This window comes from Caenorhabditis briggsae (genome assembly GCF_000004555.2).
Source record: "Caenorhabditis briggsae complete genome, chrII, whole genome shotgun sequence".
NCBI lineage: Eukaryota > Metazoa > Nematoda > Chromadorea > Rhabditida > Rhabditidae > Caenorhabditis > Caenorhabditis briggsae.
Window position 1 is genome coordinate 11,316,831 of NC_013486.2, and position 20,518 is coordinate 11,337,348.

The 20,518-nt window shown below is 36.8% G+C and overlaps 6 protein-coding genes across 6 annotated transcripts; 4 read left to right on the top strand and 2 right to left on the bottom strand.

Annotated features, from left to right (window-relative positions):
* Positions 1–7: 7 nt before the first annotated feature.
* On the bottom strand, positions 8–2,504 carry CBG20767 (the record flags this gene model as incomplete). Its single annotated transcript, XM_002631543.1, has 7 exons — positions 8–113; positions 1,244–1,398; positions 1,456–1,584; positions 1,627–1,736; positions 1,782–1,902; positions 1,947–2,099; positions 2,433–2,504. 7 exons carry the CDS (start codon positions 2,502–2,504, stop codon positions 8–10), a joined length of 846 nt encoding a protein of 281 aa, XP_002631589.1.
* Positions 2,505–4,197: 1,693 nt separating this feature from the next.
* CBG20768 lies at positions 4,198–8,082 on the bottom strand (the record flags this gene model as incomplete). The annotated part of the gene is made up of 2 exons (XM_002631544.2): positions 4,198–4,373; positions 7,974–8,082. The coding sequence occupies 2 exons, from the start codon at positions 8,080–8,082 to the stop codon at positions 4,198–4,200; spliced, it is 285 nt and encodes a 94-aa protein (XP_002631590.2).
* A 7,865-nt stretch (positions 8,083–15,947) lies between these two features.
* Positions 15,948–16,644, top strand: Cbr-drr-1 (the record flags this gene model as incomplete). The annotated part of the gene is made up of 4 exons (XM_002631545.1): positions 15,948–16,028; positions 16,106–16,195; positions 16,247–16,453; positions 16,498–16,644. 4 exons carry the CDS (start codon positions 15,948–15,950, stop codon positions 16,642–16,644), a joined length of 525 nt encoding a protein of 174 aa, XP_002631591.1.
* A 633-nt stretch (positions 16,645–17,277) lies between these two features.
* CBG20772 lies at positions 17,278–17,820 on the top strand (the record flags this gene model as incomplete). Its single annotated transcript, XM_002631546.1, has 2 exons — positions 17,278–17,350; positions 17,399–17,820. The coding sequence occupies 2 exons, from the start codon at positions 17,278–17,280 to the stop codon at positions 17,818–17,820; spliced, it is 495 nt and encodes a 164-aa protein (XP_002631592.1).
* Positions 17,821–18,062: 242 nt separating this feature from the next.
* On the top strand, positions 18,063–18,378 carry CBG20773 (the record flags this gene model as incomplete). The annotated part of the gene is made up of 2 exons (XM_002631547.1): positions 18,063–18,242; positions 18,286–18,378. The coding sequence occupies 2 exons, from the start codon at positions 18,063–18,065 to the stop codon at positions 18,376–18,378; spliced, it is 273 nt and encodes a 90-aa protein (XP_002631593.1).
* Positions 18,379–18,606: 228 nt separating this feature from the next.
* Positions 18,607–20,236, top strand: Cbr-alh-7 (the record flags this gene model as incomplete). Its single annotated transcript, XM_002631548.1, has 4 exons — positions 18,607–18,801; positions 18,846–19,526; positions 19,569–19,763; positions 19,808–20,236. 4 exons carry the CDS (start codon positions 18,607–18,609, stop codon positions 20,234–20,236), a joined length of 1,500 nt encoding a protein of 499 aa, XP_002631594.1.
* Between the last annotated feature and the right edge of the window lie 282 nt (positions 20,237–20,518).

Genomic DNA, 20,518 nt, shown 5'->3' on the forward strand with positions numbered 1-20,518 from the left:
ACAGAGACTAAAACTGTTGAAGGTTTCGAACTATTTCCTTTGCGATGTGGTAGTGAACAATTGTCGACGGATTCCAAAGGTCATGGTAGGCGTATTTGTATATCGCTTGAGGACTAAAATAGAGAAATTAGATTTAGAATTTTCTCGCAGTAATAGTACTTTTAGCGGCTCTTCTCTCATTCCAAGGTACCTCCGAAAGGCCGTTCTTTGAAAAGGGTCCTTCAATTAGAGGGGTCCTTCTTTTTTTTCTAGTCAATATTTCAAAAAATTTCATCGAAAAATGTAGTTAATTCACTTTCAAAGTTCATAATCTATCAATTTCACAAAATTAAGCTAGTTTTCGAGAAAAAAGTTCTGCTTCAACAAATTTCTGTGAAATTGTGGAACTTCGGGAATATTTTTACTGAAAACGTATGGAAATTTTCAACTTCAAACAACATATTTTGAAGGGGATTTTCTATTTTTCCAAGCCGCTCTCGGAGGGCCCTTCTAATACAGGGTTTACGGTAAAAATAGTTGAGATCAAAAATTAGAATACCGTAAAACTTAGAAGGGTCCCTTCAATAGAAGAGCCCCCTTCAAAAATTGTTATTCGAAATTAAAAGTATCCGTACGTTTTCAGTGGAAAATATTCTGAAAAATAAAAATTTCGCAAAACATGGGTGAACACTTTTTTGCTGAAAAATTTGCTCATTTTTGGTGGAATTGATGGATTTTTATAAATTTAGAACGAGAATTCATCGAACTTTTCAATGAAAAATTTTGGAAAGCATAGCCGGAAAAATAGAAGGGGTTCCTCTGAGTGAAAGACGCATGTAATAGAAAGGCCCTCCGGAGGTGCCTTGGAACAGTACACTTGACAATTTGAAGGCCCTTCTAATAGAGGTTTTACGGTACTTATTCAAAGTTTCTTGTTCGGGTTTCAGTGTTTTGTTTGTGTCCTCTGAAAGCTGATTACTTCCCAAGTCCTTAAACCTCTTCTAAAACGCAAACTCTTCTTAATTGTGAATTTTGACCCTCTATTACAAATTTATCATCAAATTTTATGCGATAAAATTTCTGGTTTTCCCTGCTGCATTTTTATTTGTTTAATGAGAAAAAATGGTAAAATAGAAACTGCTGAAATCGACACTTTCACTATTATAATCATTATTTTAGAAGGCAAAGTATCTTTCTTTTTCTTATCGGCGTTTTTGTTCCTGTTCCTCCCATTTCACCCAAATAATTAGCTTTAAAATCATACATGAGATCCGGTGAGTGATGAGTAAATGGTTCGGTTGTATTCAATGATTGCATAGCTGCCAGTGCCACTGTATTAATATCGATTAGACGAACACGAAGGAATGGATTCAGGCGACGGGTACCAAGATCAGAATCCAGAACTATGTGATGGAGTTGCTAAAACTTTCAAACTTTTGAAAAATGTTCTTCACTTATTCAATTCGGATTAATTACCCGATTAGTTTCAGAGATCAAATGTCCCAGCCTCTCCTGAAGGATCTCTGAATCCTCTGCTGCCTGAACGCCAGGACTATTGGAAACATCCAGAAGTGACAAAATGACAAGTGTTCCAGATGACATTGTCTGGAAGTTTACATTATTCTGGAATCTAAAAGAAACTCTAACCTGAGTGATATTCTGAATAGTCTGCTGAATATTCTCCACCACTTCGGTTGCATTGGTATCTCCACCGAAGAAATCAATGGTTCCACCTGTTTGGAGAATAACCAGTGGATCTGAAAACCAAAGTTTAAAACTGAGACACCCAAAATGTTGCTTACCATCCGACAAGAACTTATTGTTTGATAAAAACTGATTAATTTGCCATTGAATTCCAGAGAACGAGTCAAAGTAGAAGTTTCCAAGTCCAGACTTGGCTCCACTGTATGCATAGTTGACATACTGAACAATGAAAAAAAAATTGACAGGAATAAAAATTAACATACTCTGTCACATTCCAACATCGCATTTACATATTCAGGCCAAACTTTTCCGTTACAGTTCCGTAGAAATCCATGACTCTCTCCTTCTGCCTCAACTCCATCGTCTGATAAACTATCTCCGAATACAATCAGCCTACCACATCGGAAATCTCGGGGCTATAATGTTCAATATATTTTTTGAAACTAGATAATATTTTATTCAGCTAGAGTCGGGCTAGAATTTTTCAATAACCAAATACCGTATTTACTCTAAAATAGAAGCCCGCCCAATTCGTCAACTTTCAGCTCAATTATCTCGATTCGTGAGATATCTAAAATGTGTCAATTGATAAAATGTTTGTAATATTTTGACAAATGGTTTATCAGTTGACCACCTTTTGATATCTTTCACAGGAATCAAAATCATTGAGCTCAACGTTTCCGGTTTGGGTGGTCTTTTATTAGAGCAGTATGATATTCAATCTCAAACTGATAATGTAAAAAACTCACTCTGTGCAAAATCCTTGTTTCCAAAGTTGCAAGAAACGTTGAAAATAGAAACGAGATTAATAAAGACCGCATTATTCTGTACAGTTATTGCATGTGACACTGGTCAGATCTTGTTTGTATGGGAAATGGGTCAGTCGTCGTCGTCGAGCAGGTGTCCAAATTTTGGCGCATCTCTCTGTCTGTTTGTCTATTAATAGATTTGGAACACAAGGTGCCGCTCTTTTTCTTTTGTTTAATTGCGAAACAAGAAAGGGATTACTTTTTGGTTTCAAAATAGGTAAATGGACCCCGTCAAACAAACACCAGGTACAATTCTGAATTACAGTAAACACTCTAATAGAAATCCACTCTATACTTTCACTTTGAAGCCATATGTCTCGGTTCCTTTGAAAGATATCAAAGTTTTGTCAATAGACAAACTATTTTTTGATAATATTATTGTAATAAACATTTTGTTAGTTAACCACCTTTTAATATCTGTTACAGGAACCGAGATAAATTGGTTCAAAGTTAAAATGATCCTTCTATTAAAGGTGGGGGGACATGAAAAAAATAATGTTCTCGAAATTTCGTTTAAATATGCCCCTCGAGGAGTTGAACGTGTGGGGCGAGGATTGAGGGTGCGGCGCCGCTACCGACTGAGCTACACGGGCAAAGAGAAATCGGTCGCCCGATTGCATACATAAAGGCGAGGACGACAGCTGTACGCAGAGTGACATTAAGCGTTGTACACCGTCACGGTAGAATGCATACTCTGGCCCCAAAAATTCCCCGTAAAATCTCCTGTCCCCCCACCTTTTTTTACGATATGTTCCATATTTCGAACTTTTTCTTGAAGTGCTGAGCTATTCGTTGGATTTTATTATTAGCCGGCTGGTTTTCCGCGCTATCGGCCTTTCAAACAGCTGGCTGGTGTGCCTTCGGCGCGTTTTAACCTATTTATTGTACTGTTTGTCGCTCTGCTACTAACGTGTTGGGCTATCATTTTCAAAGTGATGGCAAACTTGATAGCTCCAGATTCCTGAAAATGATGAACATTGAAATTGACGAATATCCACTGAAACTATGTTTTTGTATATCTTACTGACCGGTATTGTAGTTTTGAATATTCTTTATAAAAAAGATCATTGTCCGCTTTTAAATCAGACATCTTCATGGCATCTTTTTGAAAATTCCCATGCCAAAGGAATCTAGACATCCTCGTTCATCAGAAATTCACGAATTCAGATTCTTTAAAGTTCCCTCTCGTTTCGGAACTTCAGAGGCCAATTTCGTCACCAAAAGAAGCCATATGAATAATTTATTGAAATGTTCACTTCATTTTTAGACATCACTTTTTTATATCTCCAACATTAAAAACTCCTGAATAACAATTCTAATCGTTGAGAGATCATTTTCAGAGGAAAAAAAACATTCACAGATAGAAATATTGAGGAAAGAAACTAAATAATTTTATACATCAAATTATTAAACCAGTTGAAGCACCGCATTGCACACATCACAGCGTAGTTGTGGACCAGGAGTTGAGCTGAAATGAAAATGGAATTAGTAAGAGAAATATTCTGGAAATACAGGAGGACAGTACAGAACTTTTGCACGGTCTTCTTGTTTGCAACACGCGAGTCGAAATTTTTCAAAAAATACATGATTTTTAAATGGTGAAAGAGAAGTGAACCGTGAAAAAGCAGAGGGAAGAGCACACACTACAGACAGGGGTAGAGACTAGAAGAATGAGAAGTGGAAGGAGAAGAAGATGCGGATTGATCTACACAAAAAGCACTTGAGCTGGCGAATCGTTGCTTTCCTCTTCCTGCTCTTCTGATTTTATCGACATTCGAATTCGTGCTTCGGCATTCCGTCGACTCAGACGACGCAGTGTGTGATAGGTACGGTAGACGAGAGCTGGTTCATGGGGTGCCGGGTCGAAATAGCAGAAGGCTACTGAAAATAGACAATGTATTTTAGGGAATTCAAATTTGGAGGGAATTCAGCTGATTTCAGCTGGCCATTTTTACCATTTTCAGGATTCTGGAGTTCGGCGGTTTTGATTCAAGAGTCTGGAGCTAGGCTGTCAAGTTTCTGATCTCTTTTAAATTTTTGAAAGGTATAAAACAGACCTAGATTCAAAACTTTGCATTCACAAAATTCTTTGAAAGATCCTAGTTTTTCAGTTATTTTCTGATTTCTGAAAGACACATTTTTCCGTTTACAGTAAAAAAGATAGCCAAGAAGGGGTGTCTTTCAGAAATCAAAAATAAACGGAATTTTCAAAGAATTCTGTGAATGCAAAGTTTTCAATATTGGTCTGTTTTACACCCTCCAAAGGTTTTAAAGTGATCGGACACTCGACAGTCTTGCTCCAGACTCCTGAAAATGGTCAAAATGGCCAAATATGTTTTTGTATATCTTTTTGACCGGTACTGTAATTCCGGAAACTTTATCTTCGATTTTATTTTACGACTCACATTATTTTGTATGTCTTTAGTCTTTTAAATATACAGTGCGCGTCATAATGATAGCACCACTCCATTTTTTGAGGTTTTCAGAAAAACTAAAAACTGGAGAAAAACGGCTAATGCCATCAGTTTCAGCGTTCCAAAAAACCAATGTGTTTCCAAAATCAAGTACCACTCAGGGAATTTTGGGCAAGCAAACGGCAAGTTGCGAGCCATTTGGCAAGTTACTGAGCAGAATCAGCAAGTTGCTGGACAAGTTAGCAAGTTGCTAGTGCTTGCTGACCATGTTCGAGGAGGGTCGTACATCAGCAAGTTGCCGCATGCATGAAACTTGCTTGCCGTTGCTTGCCGTGAAAAAAGCAAGTTGCCGTTCTCTTGCCGCGTTCAGATGGCATTCAAACGGCAAATTGCTCTATAAAATAGCAAGTTACTCTATAAAATAGCAAGTTAAATAGCAAGTTACGCTAACCCGAAAAAACGGCTTGCCGTTTGTCAGCGGCAAGCAAAATTTTCGGGTTAGCAACTTGCCGAAAAATTCCCTGAGCAGTCAAGTGTATTAGGGCTACAGTAACCAAAATTCTCTCTGCACACCGCATTATAATAATAGCACCACCCTGGAAAACGGAAAATCTCATGTTTATTTGAGAAATTAATTGAGAATAATTTGTTGGAATTTGTCAAAATAGTTTTTAAACAGTCTATTTTGACAGTCTGCACAAAAATTGATGTATCAATTGAAGTTTTAGAAAAAATTATTTTCAAACATTTTCGTCATTTTTTGGAAAAATCTTGAATAACCTGGTTCCTGGGTGAAATTTTGAGCTGAAATTCATAGGTGAAATTCGTTCAATGGTCCGGAGTGTCTGCTAGTAATTTTCATGCTATTCTGAGTCCTTGTTTGTAATTTGACAAAACCGAAATTTCGAAAACGAGCCTTGAATTTCGGTGGTACTCATTTTCTTTAAAAAACTGAAAGTGTCAGGTAAAAATTATTTTTCTGTACGAAATCATAATTTCAAAAACGATTTTGGTAACTTGGAACATCTTTTGAACGTTTTACACTTCTTTGAAAAATTTTCATTTTGGCATATTTTTATCCGAACTGCAAATTAATTTTTGATCTTCAGAAAAAAGTTTGGCGCGATCACAATTGCAGGTCTAAAACCATAATTTCAGAATTTTTTATCTGATTTTGTGGAGATTCAAGATGATTCAAATGATTCTTAAAAAAATTAATTAGTGGTTATAGATTCATGTATGGTCCTTTTCCGGAAGAAAAAAATGTCAAAAATGGTCATTTCGAAAGTTTTTTACAGAAAAAATATATCTCTTCTTTCAGTTTTTGACATTTCTAGGAGTTCTATAGCTCAAAAAACCGCAATTATTTTCTCTACATTTTCTATGGATGAATTTTTAATTCGTCTGGTAAAACTTTTTTTATAATTCAAAAACCTCATGAAATTGCACAAAATAGCATTTTTGCGTTGTTTTTTGATTATAAAAACACAGGTAGAATGCGAACGGATCCGTTTCGGTGTCCACTAGGTTTTCTATCCGTAACGGGTCCGTTACGGGCAGTTTCGCGAATCTGAGTTCGCGAACGGATCCGTTTTTTCAACATTCGCAATCGGACAGGATACGGAGTTCGCGAACGGACCGGATACGGATGCAGCTGGAGGTCGAAAGATAGCTCCCATGCCCAGTCGCGAACGGATCCGTTCCGGATGGCCGAGTTGTGAGGCAATTGGGCCGATTTCTGTCTATCAAAATTTTCGAAAGGCGATTCTACGATGAAAAAAGGTTCGTAACACAAAGGTAATTCTTCGAAACATAGGGTTTGTTATAGGTATTACTTAACCTCTCCGTGAGCAAAAGGAACAAAAAATATTGTTTTGATGCTCACTTTTGCAGAAAGCAAGTTGCTAGCTTAAGGTAAGTGCAAACCACATTAGTTTTCGAAATAGTGACTTTTCAAATTTTCAGCGATGGACATCTACTAAACATCTACCGACTAAAACGTTGGAAATGAGACAATTTTCAAAACCCGGAAAACAAAAAATATAACTAATAGGTAAACAGTATGCTGCATTTTCGGAAAATTTCCCAATTTTTTTTCAGATTGCTCTGGTTCCGGTTGGTCGTCCAACAAAAAAAAAGGATTTTCATAGTTTCTCGAACTTTCTTGTACGTTTGATTGTTGTTTCTTATATGTTTTCCTAATAAAGTTCCGAATACTAAGTCTACAACTATCATGAAAACTCAGCAAAAATTAAGAGAAACTGAAAAAAGGAGCGGCGGGGGTTTTCAAAGAATGAGTCGGAAACGGATCCGTTACGGATTCGCGTACGGTCCGTATATGATTCCTATTTCATCCGCGCGCGCGAATGGCGGAGAATCCGTAACGGATTGTTCGCGAATCACCTGTGAAAAGCGCCAAACTTTTTTCTGTAGATCAAAAATTAATTTGCAGTTCGGAATTGTTCTGTGGGAGAGCGTGCTGATAAAAATATGCCAAAATGAAAATTTTTCAAAGAATTTTTTTCTAAAACTTCAATTGATACATCAATTTTTGTGCAGACTGTCAAAAAAGACTGTTTAAAAACTATTTTGACAAATTCCAACAAATTATTCTCAATTAATTTCTCAAATAAACATTTTCCGTTTTCCAGGGTGGTGCTATCATTATGATGCGGTGTGCAGAGAGAATTTTGGTTACTGTAGCCCTAATACACTTGACTGGTACTTGATTTTGGAGACACATATGTTTTTTGGAACGTTGAAACTGATGGCATTAGCCGTTTTTCTCTAAAGTTTTTAGTTTTTCTGAAAACCTCAAAAAATGGAGTGGTGCTATCATTATGACGCGCACTCTACGTTAACAAAATTCAGATCCCTTTCCAACTTTTCTAGTTCACTTATTTTGAAACTCAATTTGAAACCTTTGATTTTTCGTTTTCTAAACTTCAAGTCCAAGAAAAGACCACAAAAATCAGTCTATTTTCGTATTTTGATTTCGTCATCAAAACCATGAAAGAGTAGCAAAGTTTCGGGGAAGCTAAATAAAATTTCACGAGGACTAACTCACTTATAACGACGATGACGTTTAGAATGAAGGCAGCAAAAACAAAGAATAGAGCAGAGTCGATCGGAGAAGACGCTTGCAGAAATGTTCCACTATTTGTTATGTCGGACATCTTTTTTATAGCTTCTGAAATTTAGGACTTTGGATAATAAGGACTCAAGTTTGTACTAGCATAAATTTTGAGTAAAGCGTTGTACTGGGCTGAAATTTGGAAAGGAAAAATTCCAACAACTCATCAGTAAACTTACCAAGTTTCAAATTATTTTATCAACTTTGAGCAGAGTTAACGTCTGTATAAATACTGTAAACACTCTAATGGAGTGCCACCCAAAGCTTTCAACTTTGAGTCTATATATCTTCTTCACTGCGAAAGATATCAACAAGTGGCCAATTGACAAAATATTTATCATAACATCAAAAACATTTTGTCTGTTGACAAATTATTGATACCTTTCACAAAAACCGAGATATATAGGTTTGAAGTTGACGTCTCATAAAAATCACAACGGACTGCAGGAACCCGTCCGTCGTTCATCTTTAAACAGTCATAAATATACCTAGACTTGAGGAATTGCTTTCAAAAATTTCAGTAGCTCTGAACCAAATGTAAAATTATACTTCTATCAATTTTCGGGTTTCCAAAATACTTATTTCCAAAAATATACTCGTTTTTTAATCTGGGTATTTCCGCACCATCCTATACAGCAAAAAATTAGCTCACGGAGTCTTCAAATTCTATGAAACAATATATTGGGGTAAAATGAGTCATGAATAATAGTAGGAAAGGAAAAGAAACATGTGGAGCGTAGCAAAAGAAGGGAATATACATTTTACGACGTCTCGTCTCCCGGAAACCCGTGCTTTTCTCTTTTTTTTTCAATAATAATAAGCATGGACTATAAAAATAGGATGGAATAAAAAATGAGATGGAAACAACAGCAACAGACAAATGAGTGGAGGAAAAAGTAACAAGTTTATAGGAGAGTATAGACACTTTAAAAAAAGAAGAAGCGTATCAAAAAAGAAGGATGGCGGAATTTGTTTTTGCAGTCGTTTTGGAAAAAGAGAGTTTTGTTGAAAAATCTAAACGGGGGGAAACGAAAAAAGGAGAGGGTCTGACCCCACTATTTCAAGCTCACTGGACCAGGCTCGGTGTGGAAGAAAAAAAACAAGCCAACCTTTTTGTATTCCCGTATTCATTCCTCTTTCTGGTTATTTGTCAAACAGCTCAATTATGAGAAAAAAGAAGGAGCAGCTGTTTTCAAAGTGATTGACTGATTGACAGGAGCTACACGGAGCAAAAGAAAAATTGAGTGGAAAATTGACAAAAGAAAGATATACTTTACAATATGTCTGAGAAACAGGACAGGACTTGATTTGTTATTTTTAGATAAAAGGGTAACATACCGTAAAACATTTAATAGGAAGGTCCCGAACTTTTAACTTTGAGCCAATTTATCTCAGTTCCTGTCAAAGATATGCAAAAGTTGTTAACTGATGAATTATTTATCATAATATCACAAACAGTTTATCAGTTGACACATTTTTGATATCTTTCATACGAGCCAAGATAAATTAGCTCAAACTGGACAATGTGGGGGTCCTCCAATTACAGGATTTACGATAGTCATGAGAATAAGAATTCCGTTTTTAAGCTTGTTATTTGGGGTTGCAAATCCGTACAATTTTATGTTCGATTCAAGACTTTTCCTATAATTTTTTTTTCAAAAAAATCAAAAAAATTGTCAAAAAGTGATTTTTGTGGGTCGAAATTGGAATTTTGACGATTGTAATATAGCATAGCATTTGCCCTATCCCCTATTTTCTCTTCTTCTACCTGTTACATTTTTCCTGTGTCATATATCTAAATTATCCCGTTTTCCCTCCCCTACTCAGATCGGCCTCGTGAGGGGCATTTTCTGAGTCTTTCATGTCTTGCCCTATAATGTTTTATTACACCTGATCAATAAACAAATTACAATTTCCAGGTCGAAACATGGCATTTCAGATGTCAAAAATGTGTATTTTTGGGCATTTTTGAATCTCAAACGACTTTTTCTTTTTCTGGAACTTCTGAGGCTACAATCGCAAAAGCTTTCGAGAGAAAAACATTGATTTCTTCTTAAATTTTTTGCAAAGTTTTTAGACCTTTTCAGGTTTTTCAGCTGTTTTTTCAGATTCTTTTTTGACTTTTCCAGATTGTTTAATTGAAATTCGACGGGAATGTGTTCGCAAAGATTACTGTAGATTACTGTAGAAAACGAATTTTCCTGTATACTGTAGTTTCTTTGCAACAAAAAAAAATCGATGAAAAAATGAGAATAAAAAAAATGAGAATAAGAATTTTATTGTTAAGCTTTGTATTCTGAATTGCTGGGATCCTAATCTCTTTTAATTTGCAAACTGTTAGATTCAAAAAATTTCCTATATTTTTTTACCAAATTACATATTAACGACCACCCAGAAAGAATATTTCTAAACGTACGACTCCATGGCAACTTTAAGGAACAGAGAGAATTATTCAAGGGGGAATTTGAGTCACAGTGGTTGAAAAAGTGGAAGAAAATAAGGGAATTCTTGTGAAATCTGAAATTTAGGAATTCAGAAACTGGTTCCAGAAAATCCAGATTAATTCTGTTTTTGTACTGAAAATGTGAAAAAACAGGTATCCTTCGGAAATCGGCAAATAACCGAAAAGCTAGGAATTCTCAAAAAACTCTGTGAATACAAAGTATTCAATCTCTGTCAGTTCTACATTCTCCAAAATTTTCACAGTGATCGGAAACTTGACAGCCGAGCTCCAGACTCCTGAATCAACTGATAATATTTTTGTATATCTTATTGACCGGTTACTTCATAAAACGATACCATCTCATCAGAATGCATACCCTAACCCCAAAAAACTCCGAATATAAATAAAATTTCAAAAAAATGAGGTAGTAGCTCATTTGGAATATATTCTAGACACACTTGGGAGAGAGCGGGACAAGTGTTTTCGATTTTTTCATGTCAAAAATGAGAAAAAATGAAGGAGACCTTCCTTCCTTTCTTAACGAAATCCCGCAACTTCCGTAAAAAAGTCTCAAAAACAACCGTTTTCCCACGGCTAGGAAATTGGGAAATCTCAATTGAAAATTGCTTACCTGGGCCTGGGTAAAAATGGAAAAAAAAACAACTTCCATGCGAAAGAAAAAGGATTAGCTTAACTTACAAAACAAGATTACTGATTACCTGTACAAATAATGATGTTATTTAGAATATAAAAGAACCTAAGTGAGTCATATAAGGCGCCAATCAATTTGAAATGCATTCAAATGCACACAACTTTTGAACCTCTCTCCTTTTTTTCAATTAAATTCCGAACGAATTCTTGTTATTTTTTTTCCACCACCACAGGACTCAATGAGCCCCATCGGTTTGAAAAAAGGGAATTCATTTGTGCAAAAAGGTTGAAAAAGTACACAAAGTGTCGTCTGAAAAACAACGTTGTTCCTGGTTCTAGAAAAAAAACCAGAGAAATGAAAAGGAAGAAGCAAAAGAGAGTTGTTAGAGTGTCTAGAGTGGAAGCTATTATTATTTTTTCGTTTTGTTTCCAGGTGAGCAACTTTTTCTTCTTTACAATGAATCAGATGAAAGGATGAAAAGCGTAGATAGATTTTTGATTTGTCAGGAAATCAACAGCGGGCTCTTTGAAGTTTTTTTTTGATGGGGCTTGGGAGAACACCTAGAGCGATAATTTAATTTTCTTTCATGTCATATGGAACGTTTAGAGATAGAAGAACCAAAAATGAAGACGTGGTGAGGGGGTTGGAGTTGTAAAATTGGCTCAATTTCAGTTCGACATTTCGAGAAAAGTGATGATAAAAGCTGAACATTAAACCCACAGGCGACCTTTCAAAATTCAAAAAAAAAAGATCTCTGTTTTGGTATAGAATGTCCAAAGAATTTTTTTATAAAAAAAAAAGTTTTTCCCAATATCGTTCTTTCTTAATAAGGATCTTTCCCAATAGAGATCTTTCTCAATAAGGATATTCCTAAATAAGGATATTTCTCAATAAAGATGTTTCATGATGAGGATTTTTTTTAATAATGATATTTTAATAAGGATGCTTCTTAATAACGATTTTTCTCAATAAGGATCTTTCTCAATAAGGATATTTCTTAATGAGAATCATTCTTTTTTGTCCCCAAACTTTTTTTGTTGTCTCACTTTCTTCAAGAATTGATAAAACTTGAAACCGTTACTAAAATACAGTTCGAAGGACAGGAATTTTATAACAGTGTTCGGGAAAAAAAACATGTTCCTCAAGATATTAAGAATTTTGAAAATCATAATTTTTTTGTTCTACTTTCTTCTAAAATTTTAATCAAAAAGTAAAAAGCAAACTTCAACTTCAAACTTTTCATTTTTTGTCAGCCTACTGACACAAAACCACTAAAAAGATCTCAACTTGTCAATCTCTTCAAATGGCCAACCCTGTCAAGGTTTGTGATTTGTTTTGAACATCAAACCACAGAATCAAAACTTTGTTGAGTCAGTTTTATTAATTGCATATTGTATCCTAAATGACTCAAAAACATTAATTGGGAGGAAAACAAGCTGAGGGAGCACAAGATTAATATTTATTTAGAAAAACGAAAATGAGCACATGATGAAAAATCGTTTTATTTAATTCTATATTTCTAATTAATATTTATTGAAAAAAAAGATAGAAAAAGGTCAAAAGAGATCCTCTATCTAGTTTTCAGCTCACAGAGCAAATTGAGTGCTCTGAACCATGTGATAAGATGGATGAGGAGGAGACAAGTGGGTGATAAAAAGAAGAGGAGGAAGTCATGATGAATGGAAAAACGGATACAGATGAGTGACAGAGACTCTGAAATGAAGAACACTTTCAGAGAAGATAGAAGTGTCTGAAAAACGTGTGAGAATAAGTTAAGCCATGTCTCTTCTTCCTCTTTTTCTTCTTCATCTTCCCACCGACTACTCAAATTACTTTGAAGTCGTCGTTTTTTCTAATTAGTTGATTTTCGTTTTCCACACACTCGTTTTTCTTCCTGCAAACAGAAAAATATTTCCAGAATCCGGTGATGAAGTTGTTCTGCATCTTAGAAACTTCGGGAATCGGAAGTCTTGAATTCATTCTAAAGGAGAAATCTAAAAGCAACAGACACGGATCACAGAGAGTCAAAAATGGCCAAGCAACGGACAACGGATAACGGACTGTCTGTGTTCTGCTCCCAACAACCCGACAAAATACGGAGAATCATAGCTGAAGGATGAAAAGCGCGCAAAAGAAGCTAAGAAGAAAGAAATCACAAAAAATTAAGTTCACAGATTTCTGACATCACGGCGGCGACTCGATACCTAGTCTCCAGTGACATTCGAATCCTGAAATCGAACATATTTATGACAATTTTTATCAAAACAATACAACACCAGTTCCAGACTACATCATTTATTTAATATACTTTTATGAAAATTTTCAAACCCCAGCCCTCATTTATTTTTTATTTGATAAGTTTTGAAATTTTTAGTTTTCAAATAGCTTTTCAATGCGTTTTTAAGTTTTCTGTCATTTGCAAAGTTTCACCAAGGATACCACAAAGAATACGTTTCCTAACCCATTGCTAACTGTCAAAGAACGACTTCGAGACAAGAGGAATCACCACAAAAATAGAAAAACTACCAGAAGGGCGACTACAACCACAAATATTACCAAAAAACTAAGACAACACCAAGGCAACAAAGACACCAACAGCTCTGAAGAGACAAATAGAAAAATCGAAGAAACCGAAAAATCGAAGAAACCGAAGAGCCAAAAAAACCGAAGAGCCGAGGAAAAGGAAAAGCGCGGGCAAGAAAAGCAAAAAAGAAAAAGATCAAAAAATAAAGTTCGGGAAGGGTCGACATCCTGCTGCTCCCGATGCATCCTGGTGACATCCTGATGATCCGTCCCTTGGCACTCGGAATCTGAATTCAAATAATTAATTCATTGCAATTTAAATTTTTTTACCTCATCGAATTCGCATGAAAGTTTCTAGAATCCTTGCTGCAAACGACGCGGAGGGTGTGACTGTGGGACATCCTGAAACTAACATTTTCAAATAAAGCCGTTTTAACTAAACCTCAAGGATGTTCTAACCCGACAAAACTTCGAAGCTTGTTTAAATTTTCGCTACCATTCCATTAATAGTACTTTTTCGTAATTGTAGTAATTTTTGGAAGTTTTCAGGAATCAAAACTAGTGGTTGAATTCTTTATTTCATTGTGAAAAGATGACACGTAAAAAGGTAAAAACTAATTATCCTAAATCGAGAAAGCTTTGGAACTAACGATTTTTTTTTTCATTTTTGAAAATTTTCATTTCCCCCACTAACTGTATAATTTTGAATGACAATCCCATTCCCTCACTTTTCATTTTGTTCCGCTACTTCTGTCATCTTAATGTGAATCCTGCCAATTCTGATAACGTTCTCGAAGTCCTGGATGGTGGTGCATTCCGGAAACCGAGCATTTTCTGCAACTTAAACATCTAAAGCTTAATAACGATTTTTCTTTATTTTTCCAAACGGGAAAATTACAAAACTCAAAAAATCGCATTTCCTCACCTTTCATTCTGTTTCGCTGCAGTCCTGATTCGAATCGTACCGATCCCAGCTTTGGAACCTGTCCCCGTAGTTGTTGAAGATAGTCCCGGAGTCCAAGCATCCTCTACAATTTGAAAGTTTTGAAACTTGACCAATTCCCATTTCCTCACCTTTAATTTTGTTCCGCTGCACCTGTGGTCTTGATTTGAATTGTCCCAATATCATCCCTGTAAACTGTTCTCGAAATCCTCGAAGTTGTTCTCAGAGTCAAATCATCCCCTGCAACTTGAAAGTTTTGAAACTTTATCAATTCCTATTTTCTCACCTTTCATTTCACTCAGCGTTTTCTGTCACCTTGAATCAAATCATGTCAATCCTGGAGTCTGCCTTGGAAGCCGTCCTCGAAGCCCTGGGAGTTATGGTGGGGGTGGGGGCATCCTGGAAGCCAAGAAGATCCTGCAAGATCCTGCAACTTGGACGTTGGAAGCTAATACTGATTTTCCTTCAATTTTCTGCATTATGGACATTATTCTGATTCCATTAGGGTTTCACGGGGGTCACACCGATTTGGCTGTTGGAAAAAGGAGTTCGCGAGAAAAATGGCACTCGGTTCACTGTGACAAGATTAATCGGGTTATTCAGGTAACCAGCAAAAAAAAACAAAAAAAAACATCGCCGAAACTAATGAACTAATCTATCCGAAACTTGGGGTGAAATTTAAAAAAAACTATAAGAAACATATTTTCAGAGTTTAGGGTCAAAGTATCCTGTTTGAAAATTTAGCTGCAAATGCTGAATAAGACCTAATGATAAATATTTGGAATGAGTAAATTTTTATAGTCAGTAAAAACGGTATCATTCAGACCCCAATTTTTTGAATATTCAAAACAACAAAAAAACTGTAGTTTTTTAAAAGCGGAACTATCAGTCTTTGGAGATCGATTCTCATGGAAGACCACCGTGAAACCTGTAATAGAAGGGCCCTCACATTGTCAAGTTTGACCTAATTTTTCTCGGCTCCTATGCAAGAAATCAAAAATGTGTCAACTGACAAAACACTTTTGATATTATAATACAAAATTTTTCAGTTGAGAATGTTTCATATATTTTACAAGAACCAAGAAAAATAGGCTCAAAGTTAAAAAAAATTAAGGGGCCCGTATATTACAGGTTTTACGGTACCTCACTCCAATAGAACCATCCTACTATAACTACAAACTCGAATATCTTTGAATACCAATCATGTGCACTGTTATGTTCCTGATAAGATACCCGTGCTTTCTTTCTTTCTCTCTGTGCACACTATTCATTGTCAACAGACATTACTGACCATCGATAACCCCCATTATTACTGAAACCAATCAGTTAGAGTCAATCGATATAACTATGCAAACGCTTTCAAACATTTTCGAAAATGAGGATAACGTTTTCCTGAAAATGCCTCACTTTTTCAAACCTCTTCAAGCAGTGAGTTTTCAGATCTTTCCATGTTTCTTTAACGAAAAGAATAAGTATAGTTTTTTAATTTTTTTTTTTTTTTTCAGCTCAATGCCATCATTCTAGCAATATGCATTGGATCGACAGCATCTGGTGATAACGGTATCCTTTGGTTCACTCTCATCGTCTCTATGATCGTAAACTTTTTTTTGCAAAGACATTTTTAATACAATTTTTGAGATTTTTAGATATCCGTAGCAGCTACAGTAATCTTCGCTCTCCGAATTCAAGATGAACTTATGGAGAGTATCTCGAATGGAAGTATCGCCTGGAATGTGGTCGAACTTGTTTACTCGTTTATTCTCGCTGTTCTTTGTGTCATTTCTGTATGGCTTTCTTTCTCCTTTGCTAACCGATCTCTTTACGGAACCTCTGCTGGGTATATTGCTTCTGGAGTGAGTATAGAGCATAGGTATCTTTGAAATAATAATATTTTCAGCTTTTCTTTATTGTTCAAACTATCTTCTATGCCGTTCCCTGCACAGTCATTTACAAGGAAGTACAAGCCACTTCGGAAGCCGAACGACAAAATATTGTCATTGAGCCAGCACATCCATTCCGCTCTAACGCGTACCAAGACTTGTAAATTCTAGATCTTCCTATGTTTCTTGATGAATGAAAATTTTATGACTTTTTTAATGATAAACATGTTTTCAAGTTTTGATATTATGGATTTCTTTCCAAACCAGACTACTGCAGGGAACAGTTTTTTATTTTGATTCAAAATGTCATGAGTGTTTTGCCTCTCGAAAGCACGGCTGTCGTAAATTCTCGTGCAAATTCTGCAAACACCACTACGCGCAACTGCAGTCAACAACGACCGGCCATTTATTTTTTATTTTTCAGAACGTTTTTTCCAGATTTGGACCTCTTATCCTCAATATTATTGCTTGAAGATATAAAAAATAATCCCGTATTTTTTATTATAATAGTTGAAAAAGTAGAATTGTAAAATGATCGGTTTAAAGCCTGTTGCATTTGGGTCTGAGGATTTTGTTTTTTCTGGTCAACAATTTGTAAAATCTGATTCTGAAGTTGAACTATTTCGAGAAAAATTGTTTTTCAAAGTTATCTATATTTTCTCTAGGATTCTTCCACTTTTTTCCGACCTTCCAGTCAATTTCATTAGTAAAAAGACATTTGTTTATGTTTCTTGTAATCCCAACCATTTTTCTTTGTTTATTTCATTTCCTTTAGAATTTTTTTTTCCAGACCGACAATGAGCGGTCGCAAAATTGCGGCAGCGACTGTTCAGAATCGTACTCAAACACCATTCTGGAACTGGCTCAAGCGTAAGTGTGTTCCACAAAAATTTTCTTTCAAATTTTGTTTTTTTGAAGAAAAGCTTCTCGCTTCCGATAGACAGCCGATCACACCTCCACCTGGAATCGCCGGACCAGACGGAAAAGCTGTGTACCAAAATCCTCTCCGATTCCCAAACACTCAGGCGGCTCGTCCCGGATCTGCTGAGCTACCAACTCTTCCAGGAGGTGTCCACCACAAACTTGCTGAAAATTACTACCTAACCAGAGATGGCCGTAGAACTGTCGAACCACCAAAGGTCCTCTACTCGGATGGAGCGATTAGTGGAGAGCCAGTTCAAGTGAACCAAGGAGTGTCCAGTAACTTTGGGCTGCCAGCCCCAACCCCTGGATTTGGAGCCGAATGGAATCGATCGAAAGAAAATGAGCTGTCTAGCCAGCAAAACAACACCGAGTACGAATACTTGCAGCGTTTCGATAAGTTCGCCAAAAGCAACTGAACTCGGAGGTTATAGTTTTTCGCAACTGTAATTTAAGTAAGCAAGTCAAATTTTAGACAAATGTGTAATGTTTTGAATGAATTTTTTTTCTATTTGAAATTGATTGTTCTTGTCTTTTGTATTCCTTTATGGTTGCTCAAACCTCATTTTATATATATTCTTCGTTCAAAATTCTTGTTGTATTCTTCTTCTTTGATCCCCGTAACTTAACAAGTTTTCACCAAAAACTAATTACAGTAAAAATGAGGCCAACCGCCGTTGCCATGGGAAAACACTTCGGAAATCTTGGAAAGATGTACGGAGAGCATCGTTTCGCTTTGGCTCCAAATGAGCAAAAGGCGTACAAGGGATTCCTCGATCAGGCCTTCGTTAAGACTTTCAAGACCTACGTTTGGGATCAGTGGTATTACTACATTCCACAGGTAAGGATTGTTTTGAATATCATCTTTATCAGCCCATTTTCAGACCATCGGAGCCTATTTGCTCTACGACTGGGCCAAGAAGACCAATCACGAAGCTAACCGAAAGAACCCAGCCGACTACGCCAATGATCAATAAATTTATTGAAGTATGAATCTCGATTCAGACCGTTTTCTCTCGAATTTGCGATTCAGTAGTTTCGTTCTTCTTTCGCTGATTGTCTTTTCTCTTTCTTTTAGATTTTCAATTATAAAGTGAAATTGTCTTTGAGCTTTTCTCATGCAATTGGTTTCACAGTGAGGTCTCCATCCTCCCGATACGTTTTTAGCCAAAGAAAATTGATCTTCATCTGGGTATTCAGGCAGAATGAATTCGTGGTTAAGGCTTTCTGCCGTCAAATTGCATTCGCGTAGCTATTCGTTGCTTCCACAAGGAGCACAAGCATACATCGGTGGGAAATGGACGAGTTCTCAAACAGGAAAATCGTTTGATGTTTTAAATCCATACAACAACGAAGTGGTGGATAGAGTGACCAACTGTAATGTCAAAGATGCAGAAAAAGTAACAATTTCACATCGAATCTAGTCTAGTTTTTTTTTCTTCAGGCAGTACAAAGTGCCGTAGAAGGGTTCGAACAATGGGCATATTCCTATACTGCTAAACAACGTGGCGCGATTCTTCACAAATGGTTCGAGATTCTGCTTCAACGCGAAACCGAACTGGCGACTCTTCTGACAAAAGAGCAAGGAAAACCATTGGGAGAGGCGAGAGGAGAGATTCAGTATTCTGCAGCATACTTCGATTGGTATGCAGGAGAAGCTCGCCGAGTTTACGGACAAGTCGTTCCATCGGCAGTTCATAATCGTCTTCATCTGCATACTCGTGAACCAATCGGAGTCGTTGCACTTATTTCCCCATGGAACTTCCCAACTGCTATGATTGCCAGAAAAGCTGCTGCAGCGTTGTCTGTCGGATGTTCAGCCGTTGTGAAGCCAGCGGAAGACACTCCATTATCTGCACTGGCGCTTGCTCAGACAGCCGAACAAGCTGGAATTCCCGCTGGAGTCTTCAATGTAATCACTGCGGATCGTGCCAACACTGCAGAAATCTCCAAATTCCTCTGCGAATCAACCGATGTCTCTGCTATCAGTTTCACAGGAAGCACTCCCGTTGGAAAGCTTCTTCTCGCGCAGTCAGCATCTACTGTAAAGCGTGTATGCCTTGAACTTGGAGGCAACGCTCCATTGATTGTTTTCGACGATGCCAATCTTGATATTGCCGTTGCTGTAAGAGAAAAATCTAGAGCAAGACTTATATAGTAATTGCAGGGTACTATGGCCACCAAATTCCGCTGCTCTGGTCAAACCTGTGTATCTGCAAACAGAATCTTTGTTCATGAGAAGATCCACGATCAGTATGTTTCTAAACTAGCAGCTGCTATGAAAGAGAAGCTGGTGCTTGGAGACGGAATGGATCCAAAGACTACTCAAGGTCCATTGGTGAATCAGAAAGCTGTTGATAAGGTTTTTAAAGATGTACTTGAAAACGTTAAACCACCTTTTTACAGTGCGAGCTCTTGCTCTCCGATGCTCTCGGAAAAGGAGCTGAACTCATCTGCGGAGGAAAACATGGAGAGCATGGAAGCTCTTATGAGCCAACTCTCATCACCAATGTTCAATCGAACACCAACATCGCCAACACGGAAATCTTCGGTCCAATCGCACCAATTCAAAAGTTCCGAGAGGACGATGAAGTTCTCCAAGCTGCCAACAACTGTCGTGTTGGATTGGCTGGATACATCTTTGGAAAGGATACTGCACGTCTTCACAAATTCTCCAGAAGATTGGAAGTTGGAATGGTTGGCGTGAACGAAGGTTTAATCAGTTGTGCCGAAGCTGCATTTGGAGGAGTCAAAGAATCTGGAATCGGACGCGAAGGAGGTGCTCAAGGAGTGGATGAGTTCACCAACTGGAAGTATATCTGCACTCAATATTAAATGTCCATATGATCATGTTTGTAATTAATCCCCTACAATTCAACTACTATGCAGTTTCATAAATCTAGTCTGAATATCTAGCTGCTTTTGTAATAAGACTTGCCAAATTTCTAAAATTCCAGTGCTCATTTTCCAATCCTTTCCATGCCATTTTACTTAAACATTCATTTAAAAAATATTTATTCACTTATTAGTAAACGTTTTGTTAGTATGTGTATTGCATGAAGAGAGAACTCGTAGGTAAAGTGGAGGGGGGCAGGGAATTCAGGGAAATTTACAAAC